Genomic DNA, 19,383 nt, shown 5'->3' with positions numbered 1-19,383 from the left:
CTCCCGCCCTCCCCGCCCTCCCCGCCCCCTCGGCTCCCTCCGCCCCGCCGCCCCGGCCGCCTTACCATAAAAGGTGAAGCTTAGGGGGAGGGGGCCCGGGATTCCCGCCGGCGGAAGTGGCCCCTACCTGCCCCCCCCACCTGCCCGGCCGCGCCCCGCGCCGGCCCCCCGCCGCCCGCCCTTTGTTCCCTCGACCACTCCTCCCGTCCCCTGGGCCCGGGCCTCGGGTGGGAGGCCTCCCCTGCTGCCCACCCCCGGGGCCTTTGTGCGCCCAGCGAGGTCCTTCCCCTCCTCCTTCCCTAGGTCACCTGGGTTTGGTGGCCCCACCTGCCCGGTCGGGGGTGTGTGTGTGGGGGGGTGGTACTTACATTTGAGTTTGGCCTGAGATCTCCCAGGGTCCTAGGAGTCAGGTGGACCTGGATTCCATGGCCAATCACTAACCCAGTGACCCTGGGCAGTCACTCCGCCTCCTGGAGTCTCAGTTTCTTATCTGTACAATGGGGGTAAAGTCTGCTTCCCGCTCCGGGTCAGCCTGAGGATAAACGATGGATGGTATTGACCGTGAGAAGTGGGCGGCAGTCAGTGGTCAATATAGGCTGGGCTTGGGGCTTTTTTAGGGGGTGACCCTGGGTGGAGGTCTCAGATGCTCAGGGGAGCAGGTCATCCCAGTTTGCTGTCCTGAGCAGCCACCACTGCCTGAGTGGACCCTTAAGCCCTCTGCAGTCGGGTCCCAGTGTCCCCGGGGGCACAGGCCCCTCCAGGCAGCCTGGTAGGCAGGGCCCAGCAGGCAGTCGGGGTCACCTGGTTTGCCAACCCTGGTTCCAGTCTCTGGCTCCCTCCCACCTCCTGCACTCCCCGGACCCAAGCCAGAGTAGAGGGGGGAGGAGGAAGCAGAGCCGGGGGCCCTGGGACAGGAGACGGGGCCAGGAGCCTGGATGGGCCGCCTGGGTCCCTGGAGGCCTCGGGAACATTGGTGGGAAAAGAAATCTGGGTCTGATTCAGAGGCAAACAGATTGTTCTTTTGATTAAAGCCACAGCGGCTGAGGCCAGAGGAGTGCTGGACCCAGCACCATCTGGGGGAGGCCAGGCGGGGTCGAGCTCTCCCCCGGGGCCAAAGCTACAGTCACCCTGGCCAGGATGGCTCTGGGGCTGCTGCTGAGGGGCTCCCGCTCATGGGGATCGTGACGGGGGCACCTGGGTACTCTGTCTCGTTCCCCCACCCCTCCTTCTCCTCCTCCCAGCCCCTCTCAATCCCTCACCCACTTGTGAGCCTCTCAACCACTCCACAATAACGATATGGTAACAGTAGCCCCCGAGGCAGAGGCTTCCCGGGTGCAGGCGCTTGACCTACAGGCCTCTCCATTGAATCGCCTGGACAGCCCTGTGGGGCTGGACTGGTCATTTCTGCTTCACCATTGAGGAAACTGAGGCCCAGAGAGGCATCAGGCCACATGAGGGGCAAGTGGCAGAGCTGGATTCAAACCCAGAGCAGCCGGCGGCCCCGGGGAACACACGCTGCCCTGTGGCTCCCGCCCCTGCACCTGCCGCCCACAGGGGTGTGGGATTTGAGGCTTGCAGAGCACGGTGTGGCCCAGGGGACTCAGACTCCAGGCTGCCTGAGCCCTTGATCAGGCCCATTCCCCAGCCTGCAGGAGCTTCCCCAGGAGGAAGGAGGGGGCTGCTGACAGCCAGGGATGGGAAGGACCTTAAGGAGGAAGGTGCGATCCAGGGGTTTGCCCTAGAACCCCCTTTTCAAGTGCTTTGTGACCCAGAAGCTTATTTAAAACAGGTAAAAATGGAGCTGCCCTCCCTCACCTTCATGATATCCCCTGAGCTGCCTCACTGCACCTGCAGATGGGACAATGAGGCCCCAAAGGGTTGATCTGCGGCCTCGTCCAAAGTCACACGGACTCCTTCCTAGGGCCCAGGCTCCACACATCTGCTTGGGGCTAGGACTGGCTGGGAAGGGGGAAGGTCGAAGGGATATGTGGGGGTCCAGCTGCCACCACTTACCTGCCGTCTGGCACGCCTGGCCGCCTGTTCTACCTCTGTCGCTGCTCCTCGGTGGAGAGGAGCCTTTCTGGGGGAGGCGGTCCCACACCAGCCCGGGGGCGGGGGGGGGGGGCGGTGTGTCAGTGTCACCTTGGCTGGTGCCAAGCTTCCTGTAAGGGAAACCCAGGAAGTGTCCTGGGTGGGAACACACGCCCTTTGTCTGCCAGCTCAGAGAGCCCCTGATCCCTCCCCCTGTCCTGCTAGCCTTGGACCCAGCTCTCTTCCAAGCAGTTGAGCAAGGCGGCTCAATCTTTTAGTAGGGCTGTGGCAGCTGAGACTCCGGGTGGCAGGGAAGGGGTGGGAGAGAGGTTTGGGGGACAGAACCAGGGCAGTGAGGACATTTGCTGCCACCCGGTCTGAGGGGAGCATGCACCTACTGCCCCCAGAAGAGGGCTTTGATCCAGCAAACATTGATTGGGCATCTACTATGTGCTAAAAGGAGTCGTGGAGCCCAAGGGAATCAAATCAGACACAACCCATCCTTGTCCCCACGGAACTTCCGGAGAGGTGGGGGAGATCAACATGTAACACAAACTACTCTAATACTTACCATGATCTCACGGTGACCATAACATAATGGTGATGTGTGCCATGAAGGAATGAATAAGGGGCTGACACAGAGTAAGGGGGGCAGATGAGAGTAGGGAAGGCCTCTCTGGGGGCCGGGTGTCACTTAAGCTGAGATGAGGAGGAGCCAGCCATGGGAAGAACAGGGGAGGGCATTCCAGGGCCAGGGAGGCAGTAAGGAATACACAGGCTTTGAGGTCAGATTTCGGCTTAACTCCCAGCAATCTGGTGCTGGCTATGACCTTGGACAAGCTCTTTCCTTCTCTGAGGCTCTGTTTCCTCACCTATAACATAAGGGAGGGGCGCCTGGCTGGCTCAGTGGGTGGAGCATGCAGCTCTTGATCTCGGGGTCATGGGTTCGAGCCCTACATTGGGTGTAGAGATTACTTAAAAATAAATTATTTCAAGAAACAAACAAAAAAATAGGGGAGATGGATCAGATACCCTCCTCTGGGGACATGAATGCTTCCCTTTGTGGAACTATTAGGGACAGAGGTGCTGAAAGGGGCCCCCAGGGCCTGGCTCATGGTCAGTGCCCACCAATGGGAGTTCTGGCTATTGTCACGTCACCATCGCCTGGTCTCCAGAGCCCTCTGTTCACACAGTCCATAGGCTGTGCAACTAGACCCGGGAATAGGAACAAGTTTCCCGGAGCCACACAGCCCCCACTGGCAGAGACCTTGAGGAAGGAAAGCATCTGCCTGCTCAGTGGCCTTTCCCCTTGACCGGCTCCATGTGGGCCAGACCAGAGCAGAACCATCAGCCCCAGCCTTTGGGGGGTGGGGTGCCCAGACTTACAGCTGCATGAAGTTGTACATCCGGGGCGGGGGGAGGTGCAGGGGGTCCACTTCTTGGCAAAGAGCCTCAGAAACCTCCCTGGGCCTCCCCGTCCTGACTCTGCCCCTGCTCCTTCTTCCATCCTCTGCTCTGCCTGCTGGGAGTCGGATCAGCTCAACACTTATTCCCTGAGCACCTACTGTGTGTCCAGCCAGGCAGGAGGGGGAGCAGTTCCGAGAAGCGGGAGCCCGCCTCCCACTGCAGCAGGGCAGGTGGCGGGCCAAGCACAGATAGGAGTCAAATCAGGATCTGTGAGTGAGTCCAGCCCTGCCACTGGTCAGTCGCTTGCCTTGGGCAAATCGGTTTCCTCTTGTCACCTGGGCTTCACCATGAGGATTTGATGGATGCATGTGGATAAATATGCCTGGTGCTTCGCAGGTGTTCGAAGATGAGTTCCTTTCCTCTCTCCCTGGCAGGGAGAGGACAGAGGTCTGGGGAGATCACCGCGAGATGAACAAAGTGCTGGAGGTAAGGCAGAGACTTGGTTCCACTGGACAATCCGAGGGACGTCATGGCTCCTGTCAGCCGGCATCACTTCCCTGGATTCTGGTCACAGCCTCCAATTTCTGTCTGAGGAACCCCACCCCCACTGTCAGTGCCTAGCTGGAGCTATTTAAAAAGAGGCAGCATTTTTCCAGTCTTGCCAGAATGCAAGCTTGGCACCACTTTTTTTACGAGCACTTGGACCAACACAGAGAGCATGGGAACAAAGAGGATAAAGAAGGAGAGATAGCTGATCTCATCACTTAGGCTGCTGGATTCAGCCATGCCTGAAGTCTTCCCTCTGGACCTCTGGAGCCAATGCATTCTCTTTTTTCTTGCCTGTCTTCAACAGGTTAAAATTGTGTTTCTGTTGCTGAAAGCAGAGTCATGGTGAAGACTGGTGAGACCCCATGGGTCTGGATCACCTCCTCCTCCTGTCAAACTCCACATCCCTGTCACCACTTTTGAGAAGCCTGTCCTGATTCCTCCAGGCAGGCTTAGGAGTCATGTCCATCCCCTGGATACATCCCAAGGCTGCTGGGTTGCACCACTATGTTTTCCCCATGAGCCTGGGAGCAGGGCTCTGTCTCATTCCTTTCTGGGTCTCCAGCACCCAGCATGATGCTTGGTGCATAGTAGGGACTCAGTAATTCCTACAAAATGCACAAGTTGGAGATGGAGGTCTTAAGTAGCTGCGTAGGCAAATCACGTAGAAATAGTGATGGGTAGTGAGCTGTAAAGGGCTTGGGCTTTGGAGTCAGACCTCCTTGAATTTGGATCTTGGCTCTCCCACTTATTAGCTCTGTGACCTTGAGCAAGTCATGTGATCTCTCTGTACCTTGGGTTTTCTCCTGAGGAGAAAGAGAAACAGTCAACTCCTCCCAGGTTGCTCGGAAGGCTGGGGCGCAGGTAATGCAAATTATGGTCCCTTGGCGGACTGGTGGGGACTGGAGCCCACAGTCAGCCACTGGGCTACATGCCCTACCATCTGTTCAGTGCGCTCAACAAATGGGGAAACTGAGCACAGACAATAACTTGCTCAAGGTCGTAAGGTTAGTAAACGAGCTTCATTCAAACAGGTGGCCTGGCTCCAGGCAACTCTACTGAACGGGCCAAGTGTGTAGGGAAATGTTTAAAAACCCAGGGGGAGCAGATTGGGCCACATTATAGCCACATAAATTCCCCTCCTCTCAGGCCCCAAGTCTGTGTCCACTTGGGCCACACAGGGCCCAGCCTCCCAGACCTGGCTATGACAACATCGTCTGGGTCTTAATCCCCTCCTGCTCCGGGGGCCTGAACTGACACTGTCTAAGCTGGTTGGTTCCCATGGTTTGCCAAGTCAACACGGGCTCCAGAGTGAGAGGTGGGCCGTGGAGGGGCTTGAGGCTCCTTGACCCCAGTCTTGAAGGTCAGAGCTCCTTCTCGGACAGAGAGGGGGAAATCCTGGTGTCAGTCAAGTCCCTGAGGTCCCTGAGACTTCCGCAAGCCCTCGGCCGCTGGCCAAGGCTGAGCCCCTGTTCAAACACCTCACTGATCCCATCCCCCAGCTTGAGCCCCCATCCCCACCAGGAGCCCCCACCCTTGGCTTCATCTACTCAGCAACCCCAGTCCCTGAGACCCCTCCTTACCCCCAGCTGGCCTCCCTACTTCTCTCTTAGCCAAGGTGGGTTTATAGTGACTGTGTAGGCCTCTTACTTGTAGGGGCCCCTGTGAGGGTTGCTGGGAGTTACAGAGTGTTCTGGGAGGGGAGGCAGCCAGATTGCACTCAGGAAGCATTTTCCATTAAGTGCTCCTGGCACGCTGCCCAGGGAGATGTCAGAAGAAGGAACCCAGGTCTCTAGGCCTCCAGCAATTTGTTATGCTTTTCTTTATCGTTTTATCACTATTCATTTAATACAGATTTTGTATTCTTTTTCCTAAGGGGGGCCCTTAAAATTGGAATGGCCCTGCTCTTACTCCTTCACAACACATCTCCACTGATGGCCAGACCATCTTGCTAAAGCAGCGTGTGATCTTCAAGGGCCCCCACAAAGCCCCTCAGGGGCTCCTGCTGCTTTCGGGGCGGGGGGGAATGCCAAGCCCTCCTGTGATCCTGGGTGATCTGGCCACAGCCAGCCTCTGTGACAGTGTCTCCCACTGCTGGGACTCTCGCCCCCTCTGTTCAGCCACGCAGACCTTTCTTTAGCCCCTCAGGCGGCTCAGCGCCTGGGCTTCCCCACCACTCTCTTGGTCTGGGAACTCCCCCTGAATGTTCAGGATTCCAGGTCAACAGCTGTTTGTCAGTGAGGCCTCCCTGAGCCCCAGACCTCATCAAACCTCGTAACATCTGGCCTTCCCGCCAATGCTGACCACACCCGCGTGAGATGGCCCTGCTCTGCCCCAGATGCCTCCCACCTCATTCACCAGGTTTTCAGGCCAAAAAGCTAAGAGCCCTGGGTTCTTCTCATTCTCTAATACCCACAGCTAATTGATCAGGAAGCCCTATGAACTCTTCACAATACATCCATATCCATCCAGCCATGTCCATCCATCCACTTCTGGCTACCTCCATGGCTACCATCTTGGTCCAAGCCCTGGGTTATTCCCAGGGTTATTATCATCTCATGTGGGTAATTCCAAATGCTCCTAAACTGGTTTTCTGCTTCTGCACTATTCTACAAACAGCAAGGAGAGGAATCCTTTAAAAATGTTAAGTCACATTATGTCACTCACTCCCTTGTACAAACTCTCTGCTGGCTACCCGTCACGACCCTCACCGTGGCCCTGAGTGAGCCGGTCCCTGCCCACCTCTGGGACCTCATTCCTGCCACTCCATCCTCTCTGATGCTCCAGCCACACTAAATTTCCTGCTGTTTCTACAATACTCTCAGCTTGTTGCCACCTCAGGGCCGTGGCGCGGGCTCTTCTCTCAGCCAGGGATGTTCTTCCCTCAGAATCTGCTTGGCTTGCTCCCTCAGTCCATTCAAAGAAGCCCTCCGTGGAAGGCAGCTTCAAAGATGGCCCCCAAGGTTCCACACCTTCTGCCCTGCCCTTGTGTAATCCCTCCTCTCAAGGGTGGGCAAGACTCAGGGACTTGCTTCTAATCCATGGAATACAGCAAAAACAATGGGTGTTGCTTTTCACATTGGGCTACAAAAGGACTGTGACTTCTGTTCTGCTGTCTGCTTTCTCTCTCCCTCCCTGGCTCGCTCTGAGGGAAGCCAGCTTCCATGTTGAGAGCTGTCTTTGGAGAGGCCTATGTGGCAGGGAACTAAGGACACCCTCAGCCAACAGCCAGAGAGGAACTGAGACTCGGTCCAGTAGCCCACAAGAAACTGAACCCTGCCAACAACCACGTGAGTGAGCTTGGAAGTGGATCCTACCCCAGTCAAGCCTTAAGATGACACCAGAGGCTTGGCCAACAACTTGACTTGGTCTGTGAGGAGAACCTGAGCCAGAGGACCCTTCCAGGCTGTGGGACCCAATCCACAGAAAGACAGTAGGGGCACCTGGGTGGCTCTGTCGGTTAAGCATCTGACTCTTCAGCTCAGGTCATGATCTCAGGGTCGTGAGATGGAGCACCACGTTGGGCTGGGTATGGAGCCTGCTTGAGAGTCTCTCTCTCCCTCTCCACACTCCCCCCCCACCTCCCACCCCCGCTCAAGCACATGCACTCTCTCCCAAAAAAAAAAAAAAAAAAAGAGGGAGACAATAAATATCTGTTGTTTTAAGCTGCTAAGTTTTGGGGCCACTTGTTACGTGGCAGTGACTAACAAATACCCTCTCCTTAGCCTGCTGGCCCCAACCTCCCACCACTCTATCCCCTTACCCAGCTTTATGTTTCTTTATAGCACAGTTGTTACTTCTGCATCTTTTCTGGCCCAGAGCCTGGCCCCATGCGGATGTTTAGTAATTACTTGTGAATGAGCAAACAGGGGAAGGCATGCAAGATGCCCAAAGGGACAATGCCATAGCTCAGAAGAGCCAGAAGTAGGGGGCTCAGGAGGGAGGAGGCTGGCTCACCCCAATCCCAGCTGCCCTGGAGGTTACCATCCTCTCTTAGCAGAGACTGGGAGTCCTGGTCTCCCACCTCTTCAGAAGGATGCTGGTCCGGGCCCAGCATTCGGGCCTCTTATGGTCTCTGTAGGAGAATGAGTCCCAGCTGCATACCCCATTCCAGACCGTACCTTCTGGATTTCCTCTGCTCTCTGGACTTCAGGCCTGTTTTTCTTTGTTTGGTATGGAGATTTGCTAAATACCTCACTTAGAGTGATCTAATTTTTATGCCCTTGTCAGACTTTTCACAAAAATAATTTAATAGATAAGAATCCTATTCCAACCCATGTGGCCCAATTTTTGTTTGGAAATGATCCCCATGTCCATAAAAAGGAAAGGACCGCCAAATCCAATCCCCTACCAGCCCTATCCCCACTGGATCCCAGGCTGTTGGGAGCCAGGAGGCCAGGGCACCTTCCAGCAAAAACATCGGGCCCGAGTCGGAACCTGGTGCCTGGGTCTGGCAAGGGCTGGCCGTGTGCCCAGCTAACTGAGCCATTTCCTCCCAGACTGGGGCAAGTTTCCTGCCCAGAGGGAACTGAACACACTCCCAGGCGGAGTGGGGGCTGGGTCCTGGATTGGGAGAAGGGGCAACCACAGGCATTTCCCCCACCTCAGCTACTTTGGAGCTGAGAGGCCCTCCTGGGGGTAGAGCGTGGAGAGCAAGGGATCAGAGATTGGGCTTGAGCTGTCAGTGGGTGGCCATTTCTGAAGGAGCAGAAACCACCCTGTCCAGCCTTGGGGCCAGCCTGCCCCCGTGTCCCAAGTGTGCCCTGGGGTGGGGAACAGAGAAGCCTACACCAGACTCTGCTTCCAGAAGAAGTAGCCTTTGGGTGAGCATGGTGGCCTTTGCTGAGAAGCAGGGCTCGCCAGAACCTGGAATCCTCCAAGAACCTTCTCACCTCACCGTCTTCCTGGTGCGTCCTCGGTCACTCCCAGACAACCTGACCCTCGTAGCCCCCTGGACACCCCCTAGCTAGGAGTCTTCTTTGCCCTGTGGGGCCCCTCCTTGGAAAGGGCCCTCAATCCCCGTGGGCCCAGTGCCCAGGCCAGGAAAACATGGCTGTGACGGAACCTCAGGCTACTCTGCTCGCAAGGTGGCTGGAACCACATTCCAGAACCTTCCAGGAATGGACCTGCCCTATTTTTTTATATGCACCTCTGTTGGTTTCTGTGGCCCCAGCTCTTCAACAAGAAGAAGGTAGCAGGAAGCACGCAAAGCACTTGAGCTTTGGGGGTCAGGCCACCTGGGCTCCAATCCTGGCTTCGCCACTAACTAGCTCTGTGACCTTGAGCAAATTATATAACCTCTCTGGGCTTCTCTGAGCTTTCTGAATCTGTTAAAAAGGGATAACAGTACCCGTCTCTTGGGGCTGATGTCAGAATGAAAAGAGATCATAAAAGTGCTTGGCACATGGTAAGCATCCCACACATGGCCATTTTTCTTCTGACTGGTTCAGAGAGTGACAGCGACCCACCCAATGGCACACAGCAAGTAAGGAGAGGAGCTGGTACCCAACCTTTTCCCAGATACTCTGTGGCCTCCCTGGGCTGGGCCCTGCAGGGGAGACAGGGCTGAACGAGGCTGAGAGAGCAAGGACCCTCTTGGTCTTAGACAGCCTAGGATGGGGGCGGGACACGGACACCGTCCACCCACAGCTGCAAGTGGGTGCTAGACCATGAGTCCATGCCACCGAATCCCTGTCGCTTCCTCAGCCACCTCAATATTGAACTCCTAAACCCCAGGGAACCCAGTCCGCATGTATCCCCGGAACCTGCCCCAGCCAGAAGGGCTGCGTGGCCTCAGAAAAGCCTCTTTCCCTCTCTGTGTGTTCATGATTCTAAGCACAGGTTGAGAAAAATCATCTTTATTGTTGTCATGGAGGAGGAGAGGGAGGCCAGTAAAGGGGGGCCATTCTGAGGATGCAATTCTTCCCCATTCCCCAACCCCCCTGGGGAAGGAGGGTCTGAGGGGGCTGTATCCATTGTCCATCCTGAGAAAAACAGGGCTTCACCCACTGGCCTCCTGGTGCCCCCCTTCTGAGGTCCCTAGCCCCAAGCCTTCGCCTCCCTGCAGGAGCCCCCAGCGCCCACCTTGAGCTCCAGGTGGGGCTGGCCCCTCTGCTGCGGGGCAGTGTCCTGGAGTCAAGGCCTCCAGATGAGCCTGGGTGGGCCTAAGACGGACTTCAAGTCCTTGCTAAGGCAGGTCAGGAGGGGGCTGTGTCCTGGGGCTGGGCAGCTGCTGAGGGCTGGGGCTGGGACTGCCTTGGAGCTGACCCCGAAGGCCTCTGGGATGGAAAATCCTGAGGGAAGGTGGGGAGGCAAAGATGGAGGACACCACTCAGTTCCCCCATCCTCTGGTGGGGGACTTCAGGCCTCCGATTACCCAGGCCCTTCCTCCCACTAGGGACCTCTGAGGGGTCAAAGGTTAACACCAGGAGGAAGAGGGGATTTCAGCTCCTTCTGCCCCCACCCCAAGAGAGGTCACCCCAGCTCTTCATAAACTTGGGGTGTGTTGAGGCTCCTTGCACTGTCTGGGGCAGGGTCAGTGTCCGGGGGACGCTCGGGGTGGGGTGCCCACCTGTATCTGGCAAAGGTCCAGCAGAGTGCGGCTGCCTGCCAGGCACCAGAGCTCACCCAGCAGGGACAGGAGGACTCCCAGGAGGTCCAGCCAGCAGCCCACGGTCAGCAGCAGCACGAAGAGACCACCCATGCGCACCAGCAACGTCTGGACCTGGCTCTGCAGGCCGGGGTGTTGCCGCTGTTCCTCTGGGGGGGAGGGGTGCTTGTCACCGCCTGCCGCCACACCTGGGGCCCCAGGTCACTCTCCCCTGCTGGCACCTGCAGTGGCTTCTCAGCTGCCTGCCAGCCTGGCTGATGAGGGCTCCCCATCAGGCCCCCATGACGCTGGCCAGCCTCATCCCCTCCCCATTCCCTCGGGGTGACAGCCACACTCAACTTTTTCCAGTTTGACGACACCGTGCCTTCTCTCACCTCTGGGCTTTGGCATGTGTGGTTTCCCCTGCCAGGACCTCCTTGCCCCCCCCCCACCCACCTCTCCCAGGGGGCTCCTACTTATCCTTCAAAACCCACTTCAAGCTCCCGCCGCATGCCACACCCTTCCCTGAGCTGTTCCCTGTGGCTTCTGTCACTAGACTGGGCGCCCTGGGATGGCGGGGAGGGGGGGTGTCTGACCGTGGCTGGCCTCCCCAGGGCCTAGCGTGATGATGCTGTGCCCGGGTCGGACAGCGGCACGTGAGTGCCCAGGTCCCCCGCGGTGGCCCTCACCCTGCATGTAGATGACCAGCAGGGCGTAGCAGATGACGAGCGGCATCCAGAAGCGCACGGCATCCGAGGTGGTGGGGAAGTCCTGGTTGACGAGGGCCACGGCCGCCAGGTTGCCCACGGCGAAGGCCACGGCCAGGGCGCGGGCCAGCAGCTGGGGCAGGTGCGGAGCGCCAGCCAGCAGGCCCAGGCACACCCCGCAGCGCTGCAGGCGGCGGTGAGGCTCGTAGAGCTGACAGGCGTGGCGGCAGAGGCGCCGGGCGCCCGCGCTGAGCAGGGTGGCCAGCCCGAGGCCCAGCAGCAGGCTCAGGGTGCGGCGAGGGGCGCCCTCCTGCAGGAAGCTCAGGCCGCAGGTCAGCCCGCAGCCCAGTGAGTACTGGCTCAGCAAGTACAGCTGCAGCCTCTCCCCCTCGGAGCCCTGCGCAGGGGTGGGGGGAGGAGGGAGCAAAAGAGGGGCCGTGGTGGGGGGGGCTGCCCCTCCTGCGGGGGCGGGGGGACGGGCCAGGCGGCTGTGAAGGCACACAGGCCGCTCTGTAGGCGGCTGGGGCCAGAAGGAACCCTGGGAATCGTTCCCAAAGAAGGGATACTGCCTTCGGGTCAAGCCCTGCCTGGGACCACTTCTTCCTGCCTGGTCTCCAACACGATTGCTACTCGCTGAAGGTTGGTGGCCCGGAGCCTTGAAGACCTGGGTTCAAAGCCTGACTCCACTTCTTGCTGGTTGACCTGGGACAAGCCGCTCACCCTCTCTGAGGCTTAGTCCCCCCATCACAGCAGAGCTTTGCCCCCGCTGATTGTGAGGATGCGTGAGATGACGCACCCAAAGTATCTGGCAGGGCGCCTGGCGCGTGGGGAGCTCCACAGCCCGGAGCTGCCACCGCCCTTGGCCTGGGGCTTCGGGCCACTGCGGGACTGTGCTCCCAACCCCCAGGGGCAATCTGCACTCTCCAGTCTCAGTCTTACCGAAAGGGGGTGGTGAGGAGACGGGGTGCTCCGGCTGCGCCCAGCTTCCTGTGTTCTGGGGGAGAACTAGGGCCCAGGGCTGGGTCGTGACTCACCTCCTCCGGAAGCCTTACCTTGCCCAGGGAGAGCAGTGTGGAGACAGCCCGGAGGGAGAACTCAAGCACCACCAGGGCGGCCACCCGGGCCCCCAGGACGGTCAGGATCAGGGCCAGCCCGGCCAGGTGCACCATCTCCAGCGAAGCCCACTGGGCCTGCAGCCGCTCCTTCTCCAGCCGCCGCTCGGGGTTGCTGTCGGGCAGAGCGGGCGTGGGCAGGGGCAGAACCACCAGCCTCGGCCCAGGCAGTGGACCCCGTGCCCCCAGAAACGCACCCTGGGGACGGGGTTCTCTTCCTTCCAGCCCTCCCCCATGAGGCCAGCGTCGGCTCAGGGCCCAGGGCCCAGGGCCCAGGGAGGGGCCCCGAGTGGGCTGGGTTGGCAGACACTCACTTGGCACAGTTCACAAAGAAGTAGACCTTCAGGAGGCTGTTCAGGACCGAGACTCCACTGGCCCCGATGAGGCCTGAGGGGCAGGAGGGAGGGCAAGCGAGTTTGGCAGGGTGACAGGTGGTGGGGGACCCACGGGGGGGGTCCACCCTGGGGGGGGGGGGGGTCCCAGAGCTGCCCGAGGGGCGGGGCTGCGCGGGATGAGGAGGCGGTGCTCACCTTGAAGGACAGAGTGGAGGAGGCTGGAGCCCCACTGGAGGGAGGGGAGGCTGGGGAGCCAGGAGGGGAGGAATGGCAGGGAGAACATGGCTGCCGGGATCAGCCCCAGCCTCCGGCCAGGTCTGCACCACAGAGACCGACGTCATGGGGCAAAGGTGTCAGTGGAGGGAGGGGAGGGGCGGGGAGGGGTCAGAAGTCCGGGAGGGGAGGGGTCAGAAGTGGGGTTGGGGGAGGTGGGGAGGCAGGGGCCTTACACCTTCAGGGCCGCAGGGTTATGGGCCCAGGGAGCCAAGCGGCTGCTCAGGGGCTCCACGTCTGGGCAGCATGACACGGGGGGCATCTCCAGCACTGGTCTCTGGCCTCTGTCCGCGCTCAAGGTGGGGGCCCACTTTTTCAGTCTCCGCTAGGGCTTGCCCCCCAGGGCCTTCCCGAAGCCCCAGGCGTCGCTGTTGCCCCCGCCCCCAGCCTTGCATCTGGGCTCTGCCCCCTCAGCCCCAGTTCTGGAAGGCGGGGTCTGTGTCCCCACAGCCTGAGGCTCAGCGTCCTCAGCCTGAGGTCTGGAGGGAGGGCCTCTATCCCCCCACAGCCTGAGGCTGAGATCGGGGTCTGGGTCCTCTCCCTCAGCCACGGGGCAGCCTTCCTTGCAGCCCTCCCCGTGTCCACTAGGTGGCAGGCCTCAGTCGGGATGGAGGCGGTGGGGTGCCACTGGCCTGTCCCCAAACTTTTGGATCCTCCTTTCCCAACTGAGGAGAGCGAGCCAAGGGTGGGGGGTCACGGGTGGCGGAGACTGAGGCTGCCAGCAGAAGGGAGTCGTGGAAGTAAACAAAATAGAAAACTTTATTGGAGTGTGCAGTAGGGGTACTGTGCCCTTGGAACGGCAGACGTGGGGTGTGGCGCTTCAGGCTGCTTGACCTGGGCCAGTCCTGTCCCTTCCAGGTACTCAGTGTCCATGTCTGAAGCACAAAGGTCAGCGCGGGCCTTAGGAACATACTCGCTGGGGGAGTGTGGCTGCAGCTTGCGGAAAGGGCCCGGGATGAGGACACCTGCCTCCGCGACTCACCTTAAGCAAGTCACTTCCCTGCCCTGGGCCTCAGCCTCCTCATCTGAAGAATGGGCACCGCAAGAGCTCCCTTTCAGAATGGTCATGAGGATTTGTGCAAACGCCCCCAGTGCTGGGCATCTAGGAGGCCCTCAGTAAAAGCTCTCAGCTGATGTTACAGGCTGAACTAGGCCCCTCCTCTCCCACATTCATATTTTGCAGTTCTAACCCCCAGTCTGTGACTGTCCTTGAAGATGAGATCTCTACATAGGTAACTAAGTTAAAATGAGGACATTAGGGTGGGTGCTAATCCAACATGACTAGTGTTCCTATTAGAAAAGATTCGGACACAGGCACAGAAGGAAGACCATGTGAGGACCCAGGGCCGCCAAGCACAGAGGCCTCAGAGAAACCAACCCTACTGACACCTTGATCTTGGACTTCCAGCCTCCAGACTGTGAGACAAGATCTGTTGTTTGAACCCCTGGTCTGAGGTGCTTTTTACGGCAGCCTGAGCTCACGAACACACGTGTGACACGACGGCCTCCTGGTGCATCCTGGGGCCTCCCCATGACTAGTGACACTCAGGGGCCCTCCAGCCCCCGGGTCCTGGCTCCTGCCAGGGGCACCAGTCTGCACTGGGCAGAGCTAAGATCCAGTCCTGGTTCCGTCCCTTCAGAGCTGTGTGGCTTTGGTCAAAGCACTTCACCTTGCTGAGCCTCAGCTTCCTCTTGGTAAGAGAGGATTTCATTGTCTCGTCCTGTTTGAGGACTAAGCAAGCTGATGCATGTGAGTGACCCAGCTCGTGGTGACGGTCATGCCCCGGAGTGGTTGTGTAATCACGGGTAAGGCTCGGGGATGAGGTAACCCAGGCAGAGAGGGAAGAGAACTTGCGGGAGAACAGAGTGCCTGGTGATCCAGGGCAGAGGCTCAGGCCCTGAGTGGGCCAGGGGTCTCGGTTGACCAGAGCTGTCCACACTCTCCTCGGACGTGTGGCAGGGTCTGGGCCTGTGGCCTGCTCTGAGACGGCCATTGCCAGCCGGAGCGGGCCGTCGCTTCCCGCCAGGTCCCGGGCTGTGTCAGGATACGGGGATGACGGATGCTGCCTAGGTGCCCTGGCGCTGGCCCCGCGCGGCCAGTTTCCGGAGCTCATCCCAGAAGAGCATGCTGAGGATGGTGTGGGGGCCCAGGCGCAGGTAGGCCGGGCCCAGACCCTTATAGAGTGCCAGGGGGCCCTCCTGCCGCCAGATCTTCACCAGGCAGTCGGCAAGTCCACCATACAGCTGGCCCTGGGGACAGACACAGGGCGGAGGTCACGGTGGGGGTCATGGAGCCCTGGCTACCACAAGCCTGTGTGTCTGTGTGTAGGGGCTTCTGCGGCACGTCAGCAGACAGACTCTCCCCAGGCTGGCAACTTACAGAAAGGTGGCCCTTTAGGCTGTGACATTTACGAAGAGACCTCTTCCTCCAGGCAGCCACAGCCCATGCCCCGGGGGCCGAGCTTTGGCTAGTGGCACACGAGTGGATTTCGCCCCGAGCTCAGCCTTTGGAGGGCACCTTTGTGTTGAGCACAACCCGCGCCAGGGTACGGGGTGGCCCGTGTGTGTCTGCCGGGCCGTGGGTCCAGGCTGGATTCCTGGCCCGGCTCCTGCACTTAGCAGCTGGGTGACCTCAGGCACGTCACTAGATCTCCCTGACCTTCCGTTTCCTCATCAGGAGAATGAAGGTGGTTGTGAGGCTAGAACAAAATCCAGGTGTGAACATGCTTAGCCCATGCCCGGGACATGGGTGCTCAGCAAACAAGCCGAACCAATGTGTGCGTGTGTGTCACACGTCTGCATGTCCCTGGCTCTGTGTATGTGTGCGTGCTGGGCTGTGCTCTCCAGCTCCCCACATCCCCCCCGCACCCTCCCCTGCTCACTCTGCCAGTTCCATCCACGGGCTGATTGTAGAGCCGGGTGCTGACCACGTCGAAGGGGGTCATGACGGCAGCCACGGCGACGCTGCTGATCATGCCTCCAGCCAAGGCTACCAGCCAGCTGTCTTCCGGGAGCCACTGTGGGGACGGGACAGACTCTGACCCCTGCAGGTGCCCACCTTCCCCTCCCGGCACTTGGGGGCTGGAAGAGCTGGGGGTAAGGGGCAGACCAGGTCCCTCCAGCCATCGCCCCGGCCCAGCTCCTTCACGGCGTCAGGGCTCGCAGCCGGCCCCCCACCCCTGCTGGGCACAGGGGCAGAGCCGGGGTCCTCAGATTTCTTCGGGGGCCCCGTCCGTCCCCTCCCCCTGGGCTTCCCTAGGTGGGGGTCCGGCTGGAGATGTCGGGGTGTGATGAGGGCCCGCACAGGGAGGAAGGAGGCAGATGGCCCTGACTTTGTTGTGTCCGTGGGCAGACACAGGTGTCCCTGGCTCACCTGCTGCTCCTGCACCCAGGCCTTGGCAGAGGCAAAGGTGGCCAGCTGGGCCGCTGAGCCGACCATGACTCTGGGCACGGCCCCACCCACGCCCCGCCACAGCCCTGCCAGGCCCTGCTGCCGCCAGACGGTCTCCAAGGCACCCAGAACACTCTGTGGGGGAGAAGAAAGGCACCGGGTCACTGGGCAGCCTCCGCCAGCCCACCCGGCCCAGGGGGCTCTGGGGAGTGACAGTTCCTACCTGGTGATGGTGCTGGTGCCCCACGGCCATCGCGGCCACCGTCTGGGCCTGCAGCTGCGTTTTGACCTGTGAGAGCAGATGTGACAGAGGGACTGGGCGAGCTGTACCCCGACGTCCAGACCTCCAGGAGCCCACACCCCCAGCTTAGGGGGCGTGGGGAATAGGGTTGGGGGGGCTCTGAAGTCAGCCTGGGTCTGCATTTGACCTTCTCCCGGCCTCTCTGCTCCTGCTGGACAAGCTGTTCTGACTATGTGGGATCATGACTATTCGGCATCCAGCCTAGGACGTGGGGGCCTCGCTTATTCTTAACTTGCTCAGCCACACAGGAAGATGGGCCACCACGCTGGGTTTGAGCCAGCACCGGTCCTGCCACCCTCTGCCCCCCCGCCCTCCGGCCCAGGACCAGTGGAGCAGGGACCCCAGGAGAAGGAGCATCGGGGCAAGACTCCGGTGCTTTGGACCAGGGGCGGATTCCAATCCCCGCGCAGGGATGTTCCCGGAGCGGCCCCACCCAGCCTGCCCCACCCCACCTGGTACCAGAGTCAGCCTGGAAGGCTCCAGAGCCCCCAAGGGAGCTGGGTCATGGGTCATGGGGTGGTGGAGGATGGAGACGAGGCACTCACCAAGTAAGCAGGGCTCCCCACAAAGGCTCCCAGTGCCCCAGCCACGGCGCCCGCAACCACGGTGCCACCAGGCTGCTGGGTGAGGCCAGCCTGGCCCGCCAGGCTGTAGCAGTAGAAGCGGACGCCATTCATCAGGCCCTGGTAAAGGAGGCCGGCGGCCAGCCCCTTCTGCAGGCCACACAGCCCGTCTGCTCGGACCACAGCTGCCACGGAGGCCAAAAAGCCCCTGTAGGGCCGTGGGTAGGTGCCACGGGCCTGCAGCTCCCCCTGCAGCTGCAGCCTCGTCTTCACCACCTCTAGGGGGTTGGTGAAGACGCAGGCCAGGCAACAGGCCGAGGCGCCCAGCACCAGGTCCACAGCTGGGGCAACCGTCTCCATGGCCTCTGTTCCTGAGGCCGGCTGTGCCCGGGTCAGGGACATGGGCACAGGCCCTGGGGTGGTGGCACTTAGGCTGTCCGCACCCCTGCACGGCCACAGGGCTGGGGACCAAGGGGGCCTGGGGCCATGCCTGGAGGGCAGAGGTCCCAGTCGGGTAGGCCGGGTGGCTCCTGGTCTATCTCGGGAGTCCACCTGCTCTGCTCAGCCACCCGGGCTGGCGGAGCCTGGGACACGCCCCCACTGGCTCTGACCAATCCCAGCTGTCGCTGTTCTCCGCACCTCCCGGCAGGGGTGTGCCTGGACCCTGGGATCTGGGGAAAAGGTCACCTGGGGCAGGCGGAGATTGGGGGCTGGGAGAAGCTGCCAATCAGCTGAGACACCTCCTCCTGCTTTCTTGGTCTTCCCGCCCTCCCTCTGGCCCTGGGGCAAAGGGCTGGTGGCCCTGGCCCCACCTCTGGTCTAGCCAGTCCTGCGGCAGCTCAGAGCCCCGGGCACAGGGCAACCGCCCGGGGAGGCTCCTGAAACCTCCTGAAACCGCGTGCCCAGGCAATGCAGCAGCTGTCCACAACCACCCTGCCCCGTCCTTGTGCTCTCCTTTCCCGGCCTCGGTCTTCCAGTCTGGCTCCCACGGTCTATGGTCCCACTGTGAGGGAGAGTAGAGGGGGCGAAGGGCTTCTCGAGCCCTGTGGAACTGATTTTGAATCCCAGGCTCTGCTATCTATCATGTGTGACCCTGGGCAATCACTTCCTCTCTCGTAGCTTCAGTCTGTTTGTAAAATGGGAATATCAGTACCTACCTCAGAGGATTTTTGGAGGACTAGAGATGTGTGAAGAACATGCCTGGCACAGGGCTTCACCCAGTAAAAGATGGTCCACATTCCCCACCCCCACCCGCCCCCACTTCTGGCTCCTTTCACCCCGTCCCTGCCTCCCAGGACTTCAGGGCCCTTGAGCCATGTGTCTCAAGGAGTGGCCTGTGGCTTTGGTCACTCACCCCATGTGGACTTGCCCCCCGTCCTGCCCCCCTTCTGGTGGGAGCCCCTTCTGGGCTGTAGGTTTCCAGAGGAGAGGCCCTGGCATGGAAATGGCCCTTTGTCAGAAGGGACCTCACACTCCTGGGAGCCAGCACCACCCTGCCCACCTTGGCCTCTGTCCCCAGGGCAGCCCTCTCCTGCCACAGACAGCCCGCATCACCCAAGTCCTAGTCAGAACCAGAGGCAGAGCCACCCTGCCTGGAACCCACCTCGATAGCCTCCATACCCACCCTTCCCAGCACGCACCCCTGTCCTCCCAGGTGTGAGGGCCTGGAGGTGGCAGTGCGGGGTGCTTGAGCGCCTCAGGGCACCTTCCCCTTCCCGGCCTGGGCCTGGTAAGCCTGGCAGCACCCTCTGGCCAGGCCCCAGGGCAGCAGCTCAACAAGAAGTCTGGGGACAGACAGCTTGGACTCTCCTGAGTTTATCCCAAATGGCTGGCCCTTGCCCCCAGAGCTGGGGAGGCTGGCCGTGGACTGCCTAGCCCTGGCCGTGCAGACAGGCCCTGGGACTAGAGGGGTGGCTTCCCCTCCCCTGGCCACTGCAGGAAATAGGAGGGAGAGCAAAGGTCAGGCCAAGAAACCCTCGGGGCCTGAGCTCCAGAGAGCAGCACAGGGGCAGTGGGTGACCGGGCGTCCAGTGTTAGCACTGTGCAGCTGATGGAAGAAAATCAGGGACTGAATGGCCGAGGGGCTTTAGAGGGGGGCTGGGATCCCCCACCTCCAGCCTGGTCACAA

General features: G+C 60.5%; 2 protein-coding genes across 2 annotated transcripts; both read right to left on the bottom strand.

Moving 5' to 3' along the window:
- Window positions 1–10,125: 10,125 nt before the first annotated feature.
- Window positions 10,126–13,077, bottom strand: TMEM82 (transmembrane protein 82). The gene is made up of 6 exons (XM_021683469.1): window positions 12,923–13,077; window positions 12,707–12,779; window positions 12,333–12,507; window positions 11,263–11,677; window positions 10,556–10,743; window positions 10,126–10,277 (listed from the first exon to the last, which is right to left on the bottom strand). The coding sequence occupies exons 1-6, from the start codon at window positions 13,008–13,010 to the stop codon at window positions 10,182–10,184; spliced, it is 1,035 nt and encodes a 344-aa protein (XP_021539144.1). The 5' UTR covers window positions 13,011–13,077; the 3' UTR covers window positions 10,126–10,181.
- A 1,449-nt stretch (window positions 13,078–14,526) lies between these two features.
- On the bottom strand, window positions 14,527–18,012 carry SLC25A34 (solute carrier family 25 member 34). The gene is made up of 5 exons (XM_021683468.2): window positions 17,238–18,012; window positions 16,615–16,680; window positions 16,374–16,526; window positions 15,883–16,017; window positions 14,527–15,250 (listed from the first exon to the last, which is right to left on the bottom strand). The coding sequence occupies exons 1-5, from the start codon at window positions 17,655–17,657 to the stop codon at window positions 15,068–15,070; spliced, it is 957 nt and encodes a 318-aa protein (XP_021539143.1). The 5' UTR covers window positions 17,658–18,012; the 3' UTR covers window positions 14,527–15,067.
- Between the last annotated feature and the right edge of the window lie 1,371 nt (window positions 18,013–19,383).

Source organism: Neomonachus schauinslandi, chromosome 4, assembly GCF_002201575.2.
Source record: "Neomonachus schauinslandi chromosome 4, ASM220157v2, whole genome shotgun sequence".
In the NCBI taxonomy this organism is placed as follows: Eukaryota; Metazoa; Chordata; class Mammalia; order Carnivora; family Phocidae; genus Neomonachus; species Neomonachus schauinslandi.
The sequence above is the reverse complement of the archived record's forward strand: the minus strand, read 5'-3'. Positions and strand labels throughout refer to the sequence as shown.

What these genes read in the sequence shown, in the direction of transcription:
- TMEM82 (XM_021683469.1), bottom strand. Translation starts at nt 13,010, where the DNA reads ATGTTCTCCCTGCCATTCCTCCCCTCCTGGCTCCCCAGCCTCCCCTCC. An exon ending in TTCTTTGTGAACTGTGCCAA is followed by an intron (nt 12,508 to 12,706) that starts GTGAGTGTCTGC and finishes TCTGCCCGACAG; the next exon opens with CAACCCCGAGCGGCGGCTGG. An exon ending in TGGACCTTTGCCAGATACAG is followed by an intron (nt 10,278 to 10,555) that starts GTGGGCACCCCA and finishes ACCTTCCCTCAG; the next exon opens with GATTTTCCATCCCAGAGGCC.
- SLC25A34 (XM_021683468.2), bottom strand. Translation starts at nt 17,657, where the DNA reads ATGTCCCTGACCCGGGCACAGCCGGCCTCAGGAACAGAGGCCATGGAG. An exon ending in GGCACCAGCACCATCACCAG is followed by an intron (nt 16,527 to 16,614) that starts GTAGGAACTGTC and finishes TCTCCCCCACAG; the next exon opens with AGTGTTCTGGGTGCCTTGGA. An exon ending in CCTGGGTGCAGGAGCAGCAG is followed by an intron (nt 16,018 to 16,373) that starts GTGAGCCAGGGA and finishes CCGTCCCCACAG; the next exon opens with TGGCTCCCGGAAGACAGCTG.